The 20,267-nt window shown below is 36.8% G+C and overlaps 3 protein-coding genes across 3 annotated transcripts; 1 reads left to right on the top strand and 2 right to left on the bottom strand.

Annotated features, from left to right (window-relative positions):
- Positions 1–665: 665 nt before the first annotated feature.
- LOC140793854 (ubiquitin-NEDD8-like protein RUB2) lies at positions 666–7,004 on the bottom strand. Its single transcript, XM_073145601.1, has 3 exons — positions 6,791–7,004; positions 2,878–3,137; positions 666–1,095 (listed from the first exon to the last, which is right to left on the bottom strand). The coding sequence occupies exons 1-3, from the start codon at positions 6,881–6,883 to the stop codon at positions 987–989; spliced, it is 462 nt and encodes a 153-aa protein (XP_073001702.1). The 5' UTR covers positions 6,884–7,004; the 3' UTR covers positions 666–986.
- A 1,720-nt stretch (positions 7,005–8,724) lies between these two features.
- Positions 8,725–11,903, bottom strand: LOC140793907 (photosynthetic NDH subunit of subcomplex B 1, chloroplastic). The gene is made up of 6 exons (XM_073145678.1): positions 11,283–11,903; positions 10,484–10,674; positions 10,092–10,349; positions 9,319–9,430; positions 9,129–9,214; positions 8,725–9,012 (listed from the first exon to the last, which is right to left on the bottom strand). Exons 1-6 carry the CDS (start codon positions 11,850–11,852, stop codon positions 8,847–8,849), a joined length of 1,383 nt encoding a protein of 460 aa, XP_073001779.1. The 5' UTR covers positions 11,853–11,903; the 3' UTR covers positions 8,725–8,846.
- A 1,740-nt stretch (positions 11,904–13,643) lies between these two features.
- LOC140794255 (transmembrane 9 superfamily member 9-like) lies at positions 13,644–18,625 on the top strand. The gene is made up of 7 exons (XM_073146203.1): positions 13,644–13,848; positions 16,101–16,265; positions 16,365–16,474; positions 16,553–16,661; positions 16,746–16,858; positions 16,969–17,122; positions 17,256–18,625. The coding sequence occupies exons 1-7, from the start codon at positions 13,729–13,731 to the stop codon at positions 18,411–18,413; spliced, it is 1,929 nt and encodes a 642-aa protein (XP_073002304.1). The 5' UTR covers positions 13,644–13,728; the 3' UTR covers positions 18,414–18,625.
- Positions 18,626–20,267: the final 1,642 nt, after the last annotated feature.

Genomic DNA, 20,267 nt, shown 5'->3' with positions numbered 1-20,267 from the left:
ACTACAAAGCTAAATGCTGCTGGCTAGTTCTAAGAACAAAGACGGTTGTTGTTTTATAATCAAATTTCAACCAGAAGATTCGAGAATGTAGTTTTAATCCAAAAGAAATGTATCTATTGTATATTACGTGTAAAATCTTCAGGCATCCTTTCCAATGTACCAAAGGGAGTAGACCATACAATTCGACTGCTTTCCTTTCAAACCAGGATCAAACTCAGATTTTGATCGCTATTTGACCAAATATGATCGAAAAGTTCCTATGTCACCATCACTAAAATGCCCCTGCTCTGAAGTGGATTTGAACTAATGAGACAACGAATTTCAATCCTTGCTTGCCTAAATAGTAGACAGGAGATAAATTAAGAGAATACCAAACATTCTATGATCTGATTATAATAACCTAAACTAGTTGACTGCCTAATTAAAAGATGATTTCATTAGAGCATTCTATGGTCAAATTTTCCACAACCCTGGGCATCATCTTTCGAACACCCATTTTGAAATCAGGAGCAAATTACAAAGCCTCCACTTTTTTATTAGACAGAAACCACTACTATGAAGTATAAACCTATTTAAATTTCCTAGCAACACGATATTATCCAAAAACCTGCTTGCCAGTAGCTTTTTCCTCCCAAACAATTACAAGTAACATCCGGAATCTATAATGACACGAAGATAGTATTCATAGTATATGGAAAATATTTTGGTCTCAAGACATCAGGAAGAAAATTGAAAGCAAAGAAAGTTCAACAGAACAATAGCTTGAAACAACGAAAGCTCAGGAATAAACTTAGGGATAAGTTCAGTGAGTTTGTGCTTTCTTGTTACTTCATATGGCAGCATAAATTAAAGGCGTGCCTTTGATTGTAGCACAATAATCCACCATTGATAGTATGGCTGCAATAACCATAGACATGAACTTTGCAAAAACAGAGCAAAGCAAAGTTGCTTTTCCTTGGAGGATATGATATATACAAAAGTTGTTACTACTGACCACCCCTCAGAGCAAGGACAAGATGGAGGACCGAACCACCTTCAATGTTATAATCCTTGGCAGTTTTATCATCAGCGAGCTGCTTCCCTGCATAAATGAGCCTGAACAAGAAATGATAATGCCGAGATTCAGCGAAATGGGAGTACAAACTGCCATTGATGTTTATATAATACATGCAGCAAGGGAAGGGTGGACAGTGAAATGAGCTAGTGTGTCTCCTTTAAAACTACTACCTTAACCAAAAAAAAAGGTACTCTTTTTTAAGTTAATACATGCCGTAAACTGGCTGAATGACCATGATATAAATATACATATATATAGTTGGACGAGAAACTTTTAAATGTTTGAGAGAAGTTTAGCATACCCTGACCACTGATTGCACATTGTGATCGTAAAAGGCTAATCGCAAGGTACAGAGAAAAAGTACTTCCTCCCTCTGTACCTATCTATCTATACACATGCACAAACCAAAACAAAAAAAAAAGAAAAGGCTAAAGTGGTAAAACTTTTATTTCATCTAATATAACCAAGGTAGAATCAGTCATAATGTAATCAAATTTGTTTAACAAATGCTCTCTTCCACTTCAATTACATGTCTACTACTTGTTGAAGAAAACAAGCACACAGTATGTTCAACGCAAAAATAGAAACAGCCATTTACGTTATATACATAATATACAGTCTAAAGATACATCTGAGAAATCATTTAAAATTTCAAAAGAACATGTGAAACCTAGCTTTTACACCATTTATTTAAGAATTTAGATGCAACAGATACTATCTATAACAATGCAAGTCATACAAACTAACATTACCAGAGTTAAAGAGTTATGTCAATCTAAATAAGTAAAAGCCTAAAATACTTTTGCAATGTCTCAATCTTTACTTATGTGCATTCACGTTAACAATACAAATATTTAGCTGTCATGCATCATACAATTTGAACTGATTTTGACTTTGAAATTTGAACCACAAAATAGACTTGCAACTGAAACTTTCTTCCTTTTTGCCCTTATTGTAGGTATAATTATCTCAGGATTATACCATTCAACTGAATTGCTCCCAAGGTTCATGAAGCTTGGCAAGTTCAACCAGAACTAAGTGGTAGTAAATTAAGAAGATTTTAACCAACTAACTCAGAGCTTGCTTCTCATTCTAATAGTTAGGTGGCCTGCTGAATTAGAAATGCAGAATAAACCAAAGTTAAAACTTAAAAGTACAATATTAGATTCTAACACCCACATAAACTAACCAGAAGTGGCAAAACTGGCAAATTAGAAAGACTGATCCATAGTCATTTTAGCTGTCTGAAACTTGTGAAAGTCTACAATAGAAGCAAGATTACAATAAACAAAAACATGACGTGACCCTGGTCTGATTAACAACAAAATATCTCTTCTTTTCTCAAACAATATTCATCTTTCTCCCTAATCCAAAGAATTCACCAGACTAGAATAACTTGAGGGTTGCTCAACAATAGTATGAGTGCTGTCAAGAACTTTATTACAGGCCTTATTGTAAGTTCCTCATTTTCAGTGTTTTTGTGTAGGCTATCAATATGGTACCAATTTCTAGCCAGTTGATGCATATTAAGAAAAATATGGCAATTCTTTTAAGGCTTCTCATCTTGCCAGGAAAAGGATAGGCTATAACATTAAATTGTTTGCTAGTGCATCAAAACAAAAGAGATGAAAGATTCTAAAGTAAGAAAGTAGATGATCACATACTGATCTAACAAGTTTTGCAAAAGACAGTGACTTAAAGATTACGATCAGAAGTTCCAACATGAAAAAGAATAATGACAGAATAGAAGGATAAAACGTAGAGCAGTCCAGGTTTGCCAATAAAAGCTCATATCTGAAAAACTGAAAGCAAAGAAGTACCTTTGCTGGACAGGTGGAATACCCTCTTTCTCCTCAACCCGCTCCTTGATCCTATCGATAGTATCAGTAGGCTCAATGTCAATCTCTATCTCCTTCCCAGTAAGAGTCTTTACCTTAATCATCATTCCACCCCTGAGCCTCAGAACAAGATGGAGTGTTGACTCTTTCTGAATGTTGTAATCAGCTAAAGTTCGTCCATCTTCCAACTGCTTTCCAGCAAAAATTAGTCGTTGTTGATCTGGGGGAATACCCTCCTTGTCCTGCAAGTAAATTGTTGTTTCATAAAACAAAGATAGATGAACATCCTTTAAACTTGAAGAGCATTTTAATAACTGTTTCTGTGCAAACATTTTCTTTACTATCTTAAGAAATTGTTGGTTCAAAGTATATGTAATCTTACAACAATAAATATAATAATGCATGCTACAAAACTAATATTCTTTACATTGCTTATGTGGATTTGTGGCTTGAGTTATAGAGGCACCCAAAGTTTTCCCACTTATAGGGTGAACTAAAAGCCTGAAACTATCAAATCTTATAGTACATTTAGTTAGGAAAAAGGTCCTTAGAGTAAACTCTTGCTATGTCAGCATCCTCTCTTGCCAACTGAAAACAAGACCCATCACATCTACCTGTTGCTCGGACTAATTTAGTCAATGTTCTCTTTAGCCATGGCATGATGTTAATAAGATATAGATTATCTTCCAAAGTGATTTATGACCTTGTAATTAAGCGTTTCCGCCAATCTCAAAACAGATCCTGCCTAGAAACCAGTCAGGTGACGTTGGTATAGTATCAGCCTGCTTGACTGATACTTGATCAATATCAAGTTGGTTTTGGTCATTTCAGCCAAAATTACTCGATACGGGTCTTTTAAGTTAAACGGGTCAGATCCATAAGGGATCCGGCCCGTAACCAACTCAGTAACATTGATTATTTGATGTCCCCAAGCCCAGCACTTCAAAGTCTCTCTCTCTCTCTCTCTCTCTCTCTCTCTCTCTCTCTCTCTCTCTCTCTCTCAAGCAAGCATGCTGCCGTCTAAAGATTCGGCCTCTGACGGCGTCCGGCGAGCTCCTCTGATGAAGATTCGACTCCTTCATCCAACACTAGGGGTGCAATCGAATCAGATTTGGACAGATTTGTATAAAGATTGGATCCATATCCATATTCAAATCAAATTTTAAATGGATAGGTAATTGTAATATGCATATCTGATCCATTTATTATCGAATCATGTCGGACTCGAAAAGAATTCAAATTCAATTGGATAATCGGATTTGGATTCCTCAAGAATAACTGGTACACTATGAAATAAAAAATACAATAATCTTTTTTTAAAGCAACAAGTCACAATTTTTGACACTCAATTATGATAGTTTAGTAGATAAAAATTAGAGCACAATATTTTAATTATCTCACTAGAAATTGCACAAGTTTAATATATAGCAAACATAATAGAAGTATGAAGATTATTTTTTTGAGACCCGAGATTACTTATATTATAAGAATTAGAGTATTCTAAGACTTCTATTTACAAAATTTAAGTATTGGACTACATAACCATTGTTTACGAACTTTAAAAACAAAACTTATCAATCGGAGCTCTGATGGATATCCAAACTTGAATCTAGTAGGATCCAACAATAATCAACCCAAATCCGACTTGTTTATTATATGGATCAAAAAATTGAGATCCAAATATGAGTTAATCGAATTTGGTAATGAATAATTTGGATCTGATTACACCCCTACCAGCGACCTCGGTTATGTAATCTTTCTTTCTATTTTCTAGTTTTCTTTTCTTTTACTCTCTATTCGACTTCCCACCATCTCTCTCTCTCTCTCTCTCTCTCTCTCTCAGCCCCCTCCTCTATCATCTCCCTCTCTTCCGCTCTTCCTCCCTCTCCCTCACTCTTTCTCTCTTAACTCTTTGTTACTACAACAATCATGGAAAGAGAGAGGAGTGGGATAATACGATAAAGAGGAAAATATGGAGAAGGAGAGTGTGAGAGAGAGTGAGTGGGAGAGACAAAGAAGGCATTTTATTTGTGTAAGAGGAAAAGAATGAGTGGGAGAAAGAAAGAAGGCATTTTATTTGTGTAAGAGGAAAAGAATGAGCAAGAGAGAGGAGAGGGGATATTTTAATCTGTGTGAGAGGAAAGAGAGAGTGAGAGAGAGATTAAGAGATATTATGTGAGTATTTTTTTTAAATTTAGATTTTATATGAGTAATTTATATTTTTATATTTTAAGATTTTTCCTCTATTTTAGAATAATTTTTAGAATTTTTACATAATTAAAAATAGTTCGATACTGAAAAATTGATACAGTGGACTAAAACAACCGATACTCTCAATTCGGCTGATACATACTGTTGTCAATCCCGATATTTGGACCTTACTTATCACAAGGGTTACTATGCAAGGCCTTGTGGGCATATGCTCCTAGAAAACGATATTTTGGAGAATTGGGTGGTAGATGTAAGGGTTGGGAAATGGGAACTATGTGTACCCCTAGAATTGCAGAAATAGACAAGAGGTTGACATACATGAGACCCATGGAACCCTTACTTCTCTCAAAATGGCAGCTGGTTAGCACATATTATGTCACAGGAACGACAATCCTTTATACTAACACTAGTAAAAGAAACATAATCTCTTTAGTTAGATTTCTATGTTAATTATTCATCGCTTAAGTGAGGCCAACAAAGGTAGATCATCCTTCCACAAACTAAACAATCAAGTTTGATTGCCTTCTTTCGCTTATATTTATATATGTAAAAAACAATCGGGGATGCTACATGCAATTAGATTCACATAAAGTAATCACAAATTTGTTTGCTTTTTCTCTAAATTTAATGAATTAACAATAAAGCCAGGAAATAAAAGGCTCAGAACCAGTTAGCTTGGGGGCCACTAGGCTTGAGCCCAATTGTAAGTTCAGAATAAAACCCACTATAAACCAAGCTTCACATGCCTGAACTTCATCCCCTCATTTCCACATTATACCTTACATGCCTGGGGTCCAAGAAAAATCAAGCAGAGCCAAGTTGATCGATGGACATCCGAATGGTTCAAGGAACTTTTGTGCACAACAATTCGAGCACATTGATGATAATAATTTCACACTGGTCCAAACTTCTGAATATCATATCGTGGAAGCAAAATTATTGGCTTATATCATCAAGTACTAGGAACTTCCATCATGCACTTAGCAAAGAGCTTTGGACAAAAGAAGATAATTCACATATTTGGAAGTTTTGTCCAACCAAATTGTAGGTAGAAATTGCAAATGCAATTTAAAATCTTGCAAAGTCAAGATTGATTTTTCTACATTTTTGCAATCATCTGCAGCTAACTTTATACACAATTTTTTGAGTCCAATAGAGATCAAAGTTGAACTTAAAAATGCTATTGTCATTATTGATAAACTTAGGAACAGGAAGGGTATAAATGTTAGGACTTATGTCCCAAAATTTGAGGCCAAGCTCAGCAAGACATAGAAAATCTGAACAGGCCCCAAATGACTCAATAGACCCATTCATCATTTGAAGTATCCAAGGGAAAAGAATGCCAGCTTGCTAGTAACGCCACTACTACGTTGCATGTGAACTACACAAATACATAGCCATTTTAGCTTCTTGCATAAAGTTATCGCGCTACCTCTTCTTTATTACCAATATAACCCCAAAAGGAACGCATATACTGAGATAAACTCCACCATCAGGTGAGTAATAATAAATCCAAAATCTTGATGCAAAGTTCATATTGACGACAATCATATCTCGCACAAACCTACAACAATTCAAGTAACCCGATCTGCTATCAAGAAATGGAGAGACATCGAGGAGGCAAGGTTCGCCTAACCGAAGAAAAAGACTACAAATTTGAGGGCCTGATGGTGAAATATTATACCTGGATCTTGGCCTTGACGTTGTCGATGGTGTCGCTGCTCTCGACCTCGAGGGTGATGGTCTTCCCGGTTAGGGTTTTCACGAAGATCTGCATCGTCTCCGCCCTTCTCGATCTCGATTTGGATTGGGGATTCCCAAAGGGGAGAGAGAGAGAGAGAGAGAGAGAGTCTTCTTGAAGAGGTCTTCTCTTTATTCCCAGCTGCGGCTACTAGCCTACTAGTATACTCCTTTTTATATAATTTATATACATATTATTTAGCAAAAGTAAATCATTAAATAAATTGGGGAATTATTCTAGAAATTTTTTACTATTTTAAATTTGTGAAATGTTTAAAAATTTTAAGTTTAAAATTTTCTCGTAAATAATTGAATTGAAAAATAATTTATATTTGAAAGTTATTATCCGATTTCTTTTATGTAAGAAATTTTTTAAATAACATCCTATATTTTCATTATATTTTATTAACACTCATCTTTTAACTAACTACAATTAATCCTCGTCTATTATCTATGTAACTTTACTAAACTACTTTTGAATATTTTTTTTACATTGATATATTTTATTCTAATCCAACGTACCAAGTCAAAAACGTCTTCATCACCAAAGGTAAAAAAAAGTTAGATGCCATATAAAAATTATGAAAAAAAGATAGTTGTTTGAAAATTTAACTTTTATTTTATTGAAAATTTGTTAAACAAAGGATATTTTTAAAATAAGGCAAAACTATGGGTAGTGATGTGTAAGAAAAGAAAATTATATATAGCAATACAATTGACTTCCTGATAAATATAGTACTACATAAATTAAATTAACAGGAAGAAGAAAAAAATAGTTGTTGTCATTGTTCTTGATAATATGATCGTCGTTAACTAGTTGGTAACTTGATTAGCTTATGATCACTATAACGATATATACCTTGTCGAAAACAAAAAAAGAATCTTTGCCACTTGCGCTTCAAAAGACAAGTTGAAGAGAATATCATCATTTTCTTGTTTTTTTCTATGGATTTCCTTCATCTGCAGAATTTTATTATGATTCTAGAGATAGATTGTGAAAGAGATATCTTCTTTTCGACGATATGAGATAAGATTCTTTTATACTGCCTATGACTTAGTGACCACAAACCTATCTTATAGTTGGCGATGCAATATGGCTTAATTTTGTCCACCATTTTTTATATAAAAAAAACTAATAAGTATAGATTTTTTGTATATATTTTTATTTTGAATGTTCTAGCAGTAAGAGGATTAATATCCAATTCATCAGTCCTGTTGAGAAGATTATGAGAACTTGTAAATTTTCTTTATATGAATACTGAACTAATTGGAAGAAAGAGGGATTCATTTGAGTACAATTACGCTTTACTGAATCCAACATTTACAGCATGATTCACTTTTGTGGAAGTTGATAGTGTGAATTGTCTTCTTTCTTTCGATAAATGCAACATCGATTATATGTCGATTCAATAATATATTTGCTCGATAGAGAGCAAAATCATGATAGAAATGAGATGTTGAAGTTAAAGCTGACAAAGAATGAACTCTGAAGAATGCTGAGTGTATCTAGGAAAGTGGAAGACTCCTTGAATTCAAGGGGCTCAACCACCTAAAAAAGATTTAACTAGCAAAGTGAGATTATTTGAATAGTTTTGTCAAAACCTTGAGATCACTTGCAAATGATCATTTTTACAAGTCGAACAATTTAACTTGCGATTGGTATGGGATTTTGCCTAAGAATGAAACAGTTTGAGTAAGCTGATAATAATGCAATGTACCAGTCCTGGAGAACCTGGAGAACTCTCTCTGAAGCATGTTCTGATCTCAAGAGGTGTTCCTGTTGGAGGAACACAATTTTTTTTTTTAAATTTCAACTGTTTCATAAACTGATCAAAGTACCACCATGAAATTTTGGAACAATACAAGCAAGTACATGCTAAAAAATTGAATCATTTGATTAGCTTTTTTAGCAACATTTACAATTAAGATAATTGCACTGCATAGATATCTTATCTACAATAGAATAAAAGATGAAGGTCAAAAGGTGTAGTCTCCTTTCTTTAAGCAAAAACTGGAGACCTTTCAAACATTTTCACTGCATTCTTCGCAGCCTCAACATCAACATCTATTAGGCTTCCTGTTCTTGACGAAATGATCACACAATTCTTTTCTTCTGCATTAGGAACAAAAAGCTTACCCTTTTCTTTAGAAGAAAACAATGCCACACTGCAAGAAAGAATGGAAGAAATATCAATATTTCCAAAATGTTCATCATAACTCAGGCATCAGCTTGTAAATATAATAAACCGAGAGATGCATAATTGGAGAGACAAATGAAGAACCTTGGCTTGTCACGGGCATTCGTGAGTTGGACTGCTGCAGTGTTAGTGCAAATTACTCCAGCTGAGTCATTGATGAGAGCTGCTAGCTGATGGCAAAGTGATGAAACCAAGGGGTGAGGAAATTTTAACTCGTATTCATAAGACCAAAATAAGGAAATAGCAGAGAGTAGATGTGGATTGTGGACAAAACCTGGCCTGGCGTGGTTATGAATAAAATACTGGAGTCTTCTCCAACTATTTCTTCTACATCTTCCCTCTCTTTCTCATGTGGAATGACAAAGAGAGGCTTGATGCCGATGTTACTGTAATGCAGAAGTAAATGTATTACTTAAAGAAGCACCCTATTTCAACTATCATATAGAGGTCATGCACAATAGTTTTGTCTTCCATGTGTCCATGTTGATAATTGAGAGGCCAGCAAAGGGAGTTGATTTCTCAGTTGAGAACCAAATACCACCACAAGATGCAACATAGACTGGACCCTAAAGGAGTATTTATTGACATCAAAAGTAGACAATTAACAAGCATTTTGAACTGAAAATATTTTTCTTCCTAATTGTGACAGGTAACAACTCCAAGCCAAACTGGGATCAAATGATTGTCATAGCTCAGGATATAATAAACTATACAGTATATTAAGATAATCTAGCTTTTCCATAATTTGGAGCCTTTAGCAGAACTGTTTCAATTCCTCTTGTCTACTTAATACAGAAGAAAGTGCCATGGATGTAGTATATTCTCGACCTAACTACAAACAGATGGCCATTAGCTTGATAAATCTCTTCCCTTTCTCGCTTTCTCTTTTAAGTGACTTAACTGTAAACAAAGTGTATAACCATATGCTTGAAAGCTATAAGGAAAGAAAAGAAGATTTGAGCTCTTAGGATGAATATATCTTCCTTCCTTTCCTCAGGATAAGAAGTAACAATATGATCCTAAATTCATTACTTTAATAATGTATACCTTATCTCCTTTGCTATTTCAGCCCAAAATTGGATTGGTAGTAAACTATCACTGTCCCCTTTGGATTGCATTGACGCAACTGAATCGGACTTTATTCCATGAATCACAATATACTTCCCTTTCTCCACACCTGCTTTGGTATATTTCTCTTCAACATATGCCCTTAGCTTCTTCGAGATCGATACTTTAAGCGGAGGCACAGGCTGCTGTGGGACATTACAGGCCGGTCGGCCCAACCATTCGATCATCTCACTGTACCTGCCATGAATTCTCACAATAGCACTATTAGCAGAAGAACTCTGACATTCTATAAAGTTTGATCCTTGATGTACTAATTAACAGCAGTGTAGGAGCTCAAAGAACCAAAACGATTTACTTAACAAAGGACTTACATATTGTATCCACCCTCTGAAAGATTCAAATTAGGTGGGGTGAATGTCTCTGTTAGGAAAAGCCCAGCACCTGCTGCATTCACATTTGGATAGACATAGCTTATCCTGTCGCGAGAAGATGTCATAAAGAGAAATGCTGCGTGCCCAAACCCGGCAAGTTTCGTTGACAAGATCATATCATAGTATCTATTCTGTCATTAGAAAAAATAACTGAAAACCCATCTGAGTACTGAATACTGATTACTCTTGGGAGAAATTACACTTTAATTGGTTATAGCCCCAGTTTTGAATCTAATTAGTATTGAATTTTAAAGCCCACAAAGTTATGATTGTTACAAAACATAAGATAGAATCTTAGTGATATCTAAGGGACTGGAATGAGAAAGATCCTTATGTATAGAGTGTTCACATATCACAAACTACATTCAGCTCCACATATTACAACTTGTTTCCTCCTTTTTGAACATGTATAGAATGTTATCAGCATTTTTCATGTTCTGATTATGTCCTTCGACCTATTTGTCGCAAAAGCGGGAAAATGGAGGGAAAGGACACTTTAGGCAAAAGAAGAATATAGTCAGAATTTGTGTATGAACAAGTTGGGGATAAAATTATTTTTTTTTAAAAATTGCTCCTATATTATTACCAATTTTCGCGTGTATTGCAGTTTTGATTCCAGAATTATATATCTTATCAATCCTATAAGTGTGATTCTAAGTCTATGAGTTTATCCTTCCTTCCAATTCCAGAAATTTGAGAGAGAGAGAGAGAGAGAGAGAGATAGAGAAAAAAAACAAACCTTGAGCAGCCCAATCATGTCGGTGTACTCCATGGGATCGGGGAAATCCTCATCCGGATCATACGCATCCGCCCACCTCACATTCTTGTTCAGCTCGTACGTCTGCTTCCCTCTCGCCGACGCAATCACATCCACCAAGACACCGGGGTACCGATCCTTGATCAACTGGATGGTGGGGAAGAAGAGCAAGTTCTCATACACACCCCCAGACACAACGCAGCAGCATCTCCTCACGTCGCCCCTCACCTTTGAAGCCAGAGAGTCGAGCTCGACATTGTAGCCCTGCGGGAACTTGAGGAAGCCGTAGGGGTTGTCGGGGTCCTCGGGGGGTCTCGGGTCCTCGTCCTGCTTGCCGCCGGCGAAGAGGGAGGTGTACTCCATGTCCGGGTCCGCGCCGTCGTCGAAGGGGTCGAGCCATGGGTTCTTCTTCTTGGCGAAGGTGGTGAAGGGGGCAAAGGTGGGCCTTTTAGGGGATTGGAAGGGAGTAGGGAAGTGAGTTTTGGGAAGTGTGGTGGGAGGCGGGAGGAAGGAGGAGATGGGGTTGGGGAGGAGGTGATGAGAGGAAGCCATGAGGGGGCGGGGGGATTTTTGGGGGTTGGAATTGGTTGGGTTGGGGAAGTAGACGTTGGGATTTGAATGTGTGGAGGAGGTCGGATAAGCATTAAGCAATGCCTTCTTTTTTTTCTTTACTTTTTCTAATTATACTGGAAAAAAGAATAATTGTTGATTTCAACCATAGCCCACTACTCATGCAACAGCACTTGCCGATCGTGCCATAAGAGAAAAAGAGAAAAAAAAGTAAAAAATACTTATTTTCGTCTTCGCCATCGTCAATCGTTGCTCACCCCGATCTGAATTCACAACTTAAATTTTTAACCAATAGCCCTCTCTATCTCTCTCTTTCTTCCTCTTAAACTGGGCACTCATGTAAGCTCAGGCAACGACGACGAAGGCGATCGGCGATGGATAGCTCAACAACGAAGTCAATGGCAAATAGCGAAGCTATTAGGAGGGATGCCGTGTCACGGCCATCCACAGTTGAATTAATTCTATTTTTTCTTATTCTAAGAGAAGATTTTTTTTTAATTTCAAATGTAGATATTTAATTTATAGAGAAAACATTTTTCTTGGTACCCTAAACGAAATTATTAATAAAATGAGTCAAAAACTCTCTCTCTCTCTCTCTCTCTCTCTCTCTCTCTCTCTCTCTCTCTCTCTCTCTCTCTCTCTCTCTCTCTATATATATATATATATATATACTAACAATCAGGCTGTCCTTGATGCGGCTGGCATGCATAACAACCATAACATAACGTACCTAAACAACGTGACATGCATGATAGTGCTCACGTTACTACTACCAATTTATTCCACATATTTAATCTCTCCTCCTCCAATGTGCCAATCCCATGACCATCCAACTTAATTCATTTATGGAGATATAATTTGATATACATACATATATATATATATATATATATATATATATATATCCCATGTCAATTGTGATCATGCTTGATCTCTATGCATTATGCATGATGCATGCCTAATTGAATAGTCCACTCATTAGGCTCTTAATTTGACTATGTTTATATAATTGCCACTGAAATCATTTAAAATATCATATTTACCATCTTTCAAAAATGATGTATAAATTGAGCTAGATTAGAAAAAAGAGACTTGCCTTTATATAAATTATTAAATGATTTGAAATCTTTTATATGTAAGAGAAAATATAAGGGGCATTTATGATATTTTAAAGTTTACAAAGGCAATTATGTAAAAAAAAAACTTAATATAAAATTTAGAATGCTTTGAAGTAGTGACCATTTCAAATATTATTATTTGGTCTAATGTTTTGAAGTTAGAAGTCAAAATCTTTATTGGTATTCCAAACTAGTAATAAATGAATTATAAAATAATTTAACTTGCTTATTTTCCTTAGTAGCCCATTAAATATAATATTAAATCACTACGTGCTAATTCCAAATTATAGATTTATTCCGGATCTAATCTGATTCGGATCCATTAGTAAATCGGACTGGATCCGAAACTTGCACTAATCAAAGCAAAGTTTGACTATCCTACCTACCGGACCTACGATAAGTAATAATAATAAAAGGAAATTTACACATAACACCCTACTATTAAGAGAATTTGCACTTTCTAATGATTATGGATTTATAATATGTTTATTAAGTTTAATCAGAATATAAAAATAGAAAATTAGAAAAAAGTTAAGCTACCACAGGTTGTATATTGTCCATTTGGTGGCGAACCGCAATTTGTTTTAAATCCAGGGTGTTATATGGAAAATTCTCCAAGATTAAAAATGAGATTCTAAGTGCTTATATTGAGCAGATCCCGATTTCTTCGTCGTCTCTCAGATCTCCTCCTTCGTTCTTTCACCACCCCCCCTTGTTGGACCTCTCCTCTCTTCTCTTCCATGGAGATCTCGCGACCGATGGGGTTCCTCCCATGGATCGCTCTCGCGGTCGTGGCCTTTGCCGCCGTCGTTGCCGACTCCTTCTACCTCCCCGGTGTTGCCCCTGCCGATTTCCAGAATGTGAGAAATTGGAATCACCTCTCGATCTCATCCCTTAGGTTTAGCGGGCTGTTTAGCTTTGATTCCCTCGGTGCGGATTTCTTGGATCTCAGCGTTCTTCTCTCTTCTAGATCTCGTTCCATTTTCCTCTTTTACCCTTTTTTTTTTCCTTTTGGATTTGCGCAAAGCTTGATTTCTTTTGGACTATATTTGGTGTTTTGCTTTTCGAATAATGCTATGTAGGTTTTCAAGATTGGATCTTACTTTCTTGACAGTTTGATTTGGATGTTCCTTGTTTCTGGAATGTGTGATGTTGGATCTAAAGGTCAATTAGTTCTGTCGGTGGATGTCGTTGACCTCATGCATGACAAGTTACTGTTCAGGTCTCACTAGTAGTACAATGAAATGCTTCCATATGTCTTATCTTGCATAAAAGGAACTAAGTGGTAACTTGCATGCGTACTCGAACTTAGTCCTGCGTCGATCTTTATGAAATATGATAGTTAGCTCTGCATATTCTAGATCTGGCATTGAAGATTGGCATTTGCAAGGTTTCAAAGTGTGCTCTATAATTGACTCCAACTATGTGCAAGTCATGCTTTTGAGGAGAACTAGTAACTAGCTCCAATTGATTAATTTAGAATTTTTATATTGTTTGCTGCAATATATATTTCTTTTTTTGTTCCACTTCCTTCTACTTTTAAGTTTTCTAGTGAGAGAATAATACATGGATAGACATTGATGTCAAGATAAAATTCTTCGAGCTAATCAGGGGATTGAGCTATTAGTTTTCCAATTTTATGTCTTCGGATGGCACCTACTGTTATGTTGGAGAAACTTAGGTAATAAAGAGCATGTCAGAGTCAGCTCTTGAGTTGACAAGTTCACTCTGCCAGAATAGGGTTCTTTCCCTCTATTTACGGATTCCCATTTAGGGCACAAAGATATGAGGTTACATGTAGTGTCACTGATACTTTTTTACTCTCTTTTTTCTCCCCTTGCGTCTCTTCTCACTCTACTATTTCTTTTAGAGTTCCTCTTCTTTTTCCCTTTCATGTCTTCTATTGAGGTCTGTAGAAGTAAGGGCTGACAACTTAAGAGGTTCGGAGACTGACGGACAATGTTACAAAAGCACTTGATTGTTACCCAGAGATAAATTGGCGTAGTGCTCAATGATTGGTGTGCTCCATGGTAGATGCGTTGAGCCTAAGGTGGACATCTTTGAATACAACTTTCAATGATTGGTGGGCTCCATGGTTGATGCCTTTGATGTAGAAAATTATATTCAGCAACATATTCTATTAGATGTAATTCCTAGCTACTTAATTGCAACATATTTTCTTCAAGTAGAAGATGTCTATCTCATCTAGTTTCGAATGAAGTGAAAAGAAAATTTGCAAAGATGCTGATAGCTGGAGAAAGAAGTTAAGAACATTACATAGAGAGGTAACATCATCAAGAAAGCAAACCCAACCTATGAAAGAAGACCTATCAACAAACTAGCTGCTAGATTTGATGCTTGTTTTCCATTTTCTGAACACTAGATAAATTGGCCATCATTGCCTCAATACAGAACCAGATGTGAACTTCGATGCCATTTGACAGGGACCAAAATGAGGAGTGTCTAAACTCAGCAGTAGATTGTCATTGTGGCCACCACAACCATTTTATAGAACAATGGAAAAAGGACTGAACATAGAAAAAGTACTTTTTTGCTTGGATAATTCAAGGAAGTTGCTGCCTTTTCTTTTTCCTGATCCCTCTTCTCCCTCTTCTCTTCCTTTGTCATATTTTGGCAACGTAGAGGTTGATTTGAATGCATAACTCTCTCTTTTTCTTGCTATCTTTACACAAGCTTGCTAGCTACTCTTGCAGCAGACATACATCATTTCCTAATACTTTTCTTGATATGTTCAGTCAAACTTAATCTTATTGGGTCTTGTGAAAAATCCTATTGTCTAAGATGTGCTCTAGAAAATCATGAGATTTGCCCTGACCGAACATACTGCTGGAAAGAAGTCTTTGTGAGATGATATAGGATTTGTTTCTCTTTTGCACCATCTCTATTGTGTCATGATTTGATTGGGCGCATATGATGTCCCTGAATATACTATACATTTTCCTATATAAGTATCTTTTGGGAAAATTTTGGCTTCTCAAGAATTTCTTAATTCTTTTCTCTTTGCATGGTGCATTGGTGTATCTATTTTGTAATAAGAAGCTTCATCTATTTATAGTGATAAATCTTATTATTGGCAATTCTGTGTCTGCAGAAAGATCCACTTCCGGTGAAGGTGAACAAGCTGACTTCTATAAAGACCCAGCTTCCGTACTCCTATTACTCTCTTCCGTTTTGCCGGCCAGATACTATTGTTGACAGTGCAGAAAACCTCGGGGAAGTTCTTCGTGGTGATCGTATTGAGAACTCTCCATATGTGGTTTGTACCTCCCTGATATTTGATGGTGCTCTTTTTTTTTTAAAAGTTTCTAACAGCTTAGTTGTCTCTAACTATTTATGATATTATTCCCAACGTCAGTTTGAAATGAGAGAGCCTCAGATGTGTAAGATTGTCTGCAAAATTTCTCTTAATGACAAAGAAGCCAAAGATCTGAAGGAAAAGATAGAGGATGAATATCGAGTCAACATGTAAGAATACAATTGCTGGTTCTTTCAATTAAAAATGTAGATGAGATCCAATTGTAATGTAGTTGAGATGGTTAACAGGATTCTCGACAATCTTCCACTAGTTGTTCCTATTAAAAGGCTGGCTCAGGATTCGGCTTATGTTTATCAGCATGGCTTTCACATTGGTGTTAAAGGCCAATATTCTGGAGTAAGTGCATCTGCTATACAATTATCCATTTTTGATTTAATTCATAAAGTTTACAGTATTCTTACCTAAGGGATGTTTCTGCAGAGCAAGGATGAGAACCATTTTATCCACAATCATTTGTCATTTCTAGTGAAGTATCACAAGGATACAGAACTGGATGTTGCTAGGATAGTGGGTTTTGAGGTTAAACCATACAGGTTAAATACAAACTTCATGACTTTGATATTTGTTATATCTATCAAATTGTCTGTAACTGCCCTAACCTTTTTCTTATCTTGCGTCTGATGTGGATGGTTCTGTTTTGCAGTGTAAAGCATGAGTATGAAGGTGATTGGAATGGTAAGAAGACTCGCCTAAGTACCTGTGATCCTCATGCAAAACGTTCAGTTATGAACTCTGATTCTCCCCAGGAGGTTGAAGCCAACAAGGATATAATATTCACATATGATGTTGAATTTCAGGTAAAATATTCATAGAATTGTGTATGATGGAGTGGAATATTTTCAGTAACAGCTTCTAATACAAAGTTCACGCGTTATGAATGCAGTAAGTAATTTTGTTTTTGAAGTTTCTATGTTCTCTCTTAACTTGCAGGATAGTGAGATCAAGTGGGCATCTCGCTGGGATACCTATCTTTTGATGGCAGATGACCAAATCCACTGGTTTTCAATTGTTAATTCTCTTATGATTGTCCTGTTCCTCTCTGGGATGGTTGCAATGATTATGCTTCGGACACTATACAGAGATATCTCAAATTACAACCAGCTGGAAACACAGGAAGAAGCCCAAGAAGAGACAGGATGGAAACTTGTCCATGGCGATGTCTTCAGACCTCCTGCTAGCTCCGATTTACTCTGTGTGTATGTTGGAACAGGTGTCCAGTTCTTTGGTATGTTACTTGTTACCATGATGTTTGCAGTTCTCGGCTTTCTTTCTCCATCAAACCGAGGAGGATTGATGACAGCCATGCTACTACTTTGGGTCTTCATGGGATCGTTTGCTGGCTATTCGTCTGCACGACTCTACAAAATGTTTAAGGGTTCAGAGTGGAAGAAGATCACTCTTAGGACAGCTTTCACATTCCCTGGTACTGTTTTTGCTATTTTCTTCGTCTTGAATACCCTTATCTGGGGTGAGAAGTCTTCTGGCGCTGTGCCTTTCACAACAATGTTTGCTCTTGTATTGCTTTGGTTCGGAATCTCAGTGCCACTAGTATTTGTGGGAAGTTATCTTGGGTTCAAGAAACCTGCAATTGAGGATCCTGTGAAGACGAACAAAATACCAAGGCAGATTCCCGAACAGGCTTGGTACATGAATCCTCTCTTCTCGATACTAATTGGAGGCATTCTTCCATTTGGAGCTGTTTTCATCGAGCTCTTCTTCATCCTCACTTCCATATGGCTGCACCAGTTTTACTACATCTTCGGATTCCTCTTCCTTGTGTTCATCATTCTTATCGTCACCTGTGCTGAGATCACAATTGTGCTCTGCTATTTCCAGCTGTGCAGTGAGGATTATCTGTGGTGGTGGAGGTCTTATCTGACCTCAGGATCTTCTGCTCTTTACCTCTTCCTCTATGCAACCTTTTACTTCTTCACAAAGCTGGAGATCACGAAGCCCGTATCCGGCATTTTGTACTTTGGCTACATGCTTATTGCCTCTTACTCCTTCTTCGTGCTGACGGGTACGATCGGTTTCTTTGCTTGCTTCTTGTTCACAAGGTTGATTTACTCGTCCGTAAAGATCGACTAAGTGCAAAGTTGGAAGCTAGGATCAAGTCAGCAGGCCAAATCTCAACCCCGGAAGTGTGGCATATTTTGTCAGCAGCTTTTGAGTTCTAAGGCTTTGTTGTTAGTGTGAGGTCGGGATATACTATTTCCTATTCCAGGCATTAATTAGATTAATATATCACTTTAAATCATTTTTTATTTTTCATGCTTTAATGATCAAGAAGGGTTCATATACACTGTTCTTATTTTCTCTTTTTCTTGCATTAATCTTTGTACTCCTTCATTTGAAAACTCACTTGGAACAACAATTTGTTAGTTGAAACGCTGATTGTCCCCTGTTGACAGCCTTACATAAACCTGATAAAATTTTAGTAGTTGCGGAGAATTGAGATAGAATCACTACTACTACATGTTCAAGGGCACCCTGGAAAACTTATCCAAGTTATAATATTGCTGATGTTATTGTTATCATTAAAGACTCCCTTCCTTATTAATGCCTAAAATTGCTTACTTATAATCATTTCCGTCCAAATTAATACTACTTTATCTAAATTATCAAAATACTCCTTTATAAACAAACTGACCGAGGATTTTGTTTATTAGAACGGAAACTTGAACAGTTTTACTTTAGTATAAAGACTGGTACAACAAATTATTAAGGGGATTGCAGTGATTTTAGGCATATAAAAGTAAGGGGAGGGTAAAATGTTTTTTCTAACACTTTGGAGAACTTGTACTTGTTCTCTCTTTGTTATCACTTTTCTCTCACGCTTAGTAGAATGCTTTCTTGTCATGTTTTCTCCCAACCCAAACAAGCAAAGAAAGAAAGTGAAAAGTCTCAAAACAGTATCAGAACAACAAATAAATGACTACTCCTCTTAATAAATCATCAGCATATAAATAATTTATCCCTCACATTTGCAACACAATTAAAAGAATATAGGAACAAAAAAAAGGAGGCTATTCTAATCTCCCCCCCAATTATTCTACTTAGAGAACCATCCCCAGGATATCAAAGAGCACGCAAGAGGCCCTTGTCCACAACCATCTCATGAGCACCACCACTAGAGGGAGCAACGGCAGGGCCATCGTAGGCCCCCGGACCCGCTGCCGACGAGAACCCACGAAGCCCATGCTTCTCCGACATCACCACCACAACCATCTTCTACCCCTTCTGGTTCGGCCCCGCCGATGAAATAGTACGCGCCGGAGCGCCGAAACTTCACGACAGTGGGCCCGTCCTTGTGCGCAACGATCGGGCTCGACGTATTGCAACTCAAGTAGTCCTTTTCGGAGACTTGTAGAACCGTGTCTTTTTCGCCATCATACCTCCATACTAATTGAGAGGAAAGGATTAAGTGGGTGGTGTGATCTTTGTGAAGAAATAGAAGAAGTATAGTTTGTTTACCAAGGGAGTCGCCGATTTGGAAACGATTTGTCTCTGCCCATTGGATTGTCCAGGCATTGATGCTGCCTCCGACCAAGAAGTCCTTGGCCTCGGAGCTAATGATGGTGAGGAAAGTTGAGGAAGAAGAGGGAAACGGAGGATTTTGACGCCATGAGAGAGAGAGAGAGAGAGAGAGAGAGAGAGAGAGAGGGAGAGAGAGCGGGAAGAGAGGGAAAGTAGTAGTTGTTAGGATTTGAGGTCGGATTCTCAGCTGACCGGGATTTAATATGCTGGGTCCAACGGTCGACAATTCGATTACTTTGATGCGAAATCCAACGGTCTGATATTAAGGTCATAATATATTACATTAAAGGGGATTAACATCGTAAGAATTATTAGGAATATTAGGCATTCTAGGAGAAAAATAACGTACCTGATAACTTTCTAATTATTAGGAACATCAGGAATTTAGTTGATCCCACAATTTTA

This window comes from Typha latifolia, chromosome 8, assembly GCF_019914945.1.
Source record: "Typha latifolia isolate L0001 chromosome 8, TyphaL0001v2, whole genome shotgun sequence".
Taxonomy (NCBI): Eukaryota; Viridiplantae; Streptophyta; class Magnoliopsida; order Poales; family Typhaceae; genus Typha; species Typha latifolia.
Note: the sequence above shows the minus strand (reverse complement) of the source record. Positions and strands in the feature narration are given on the sequence as shown.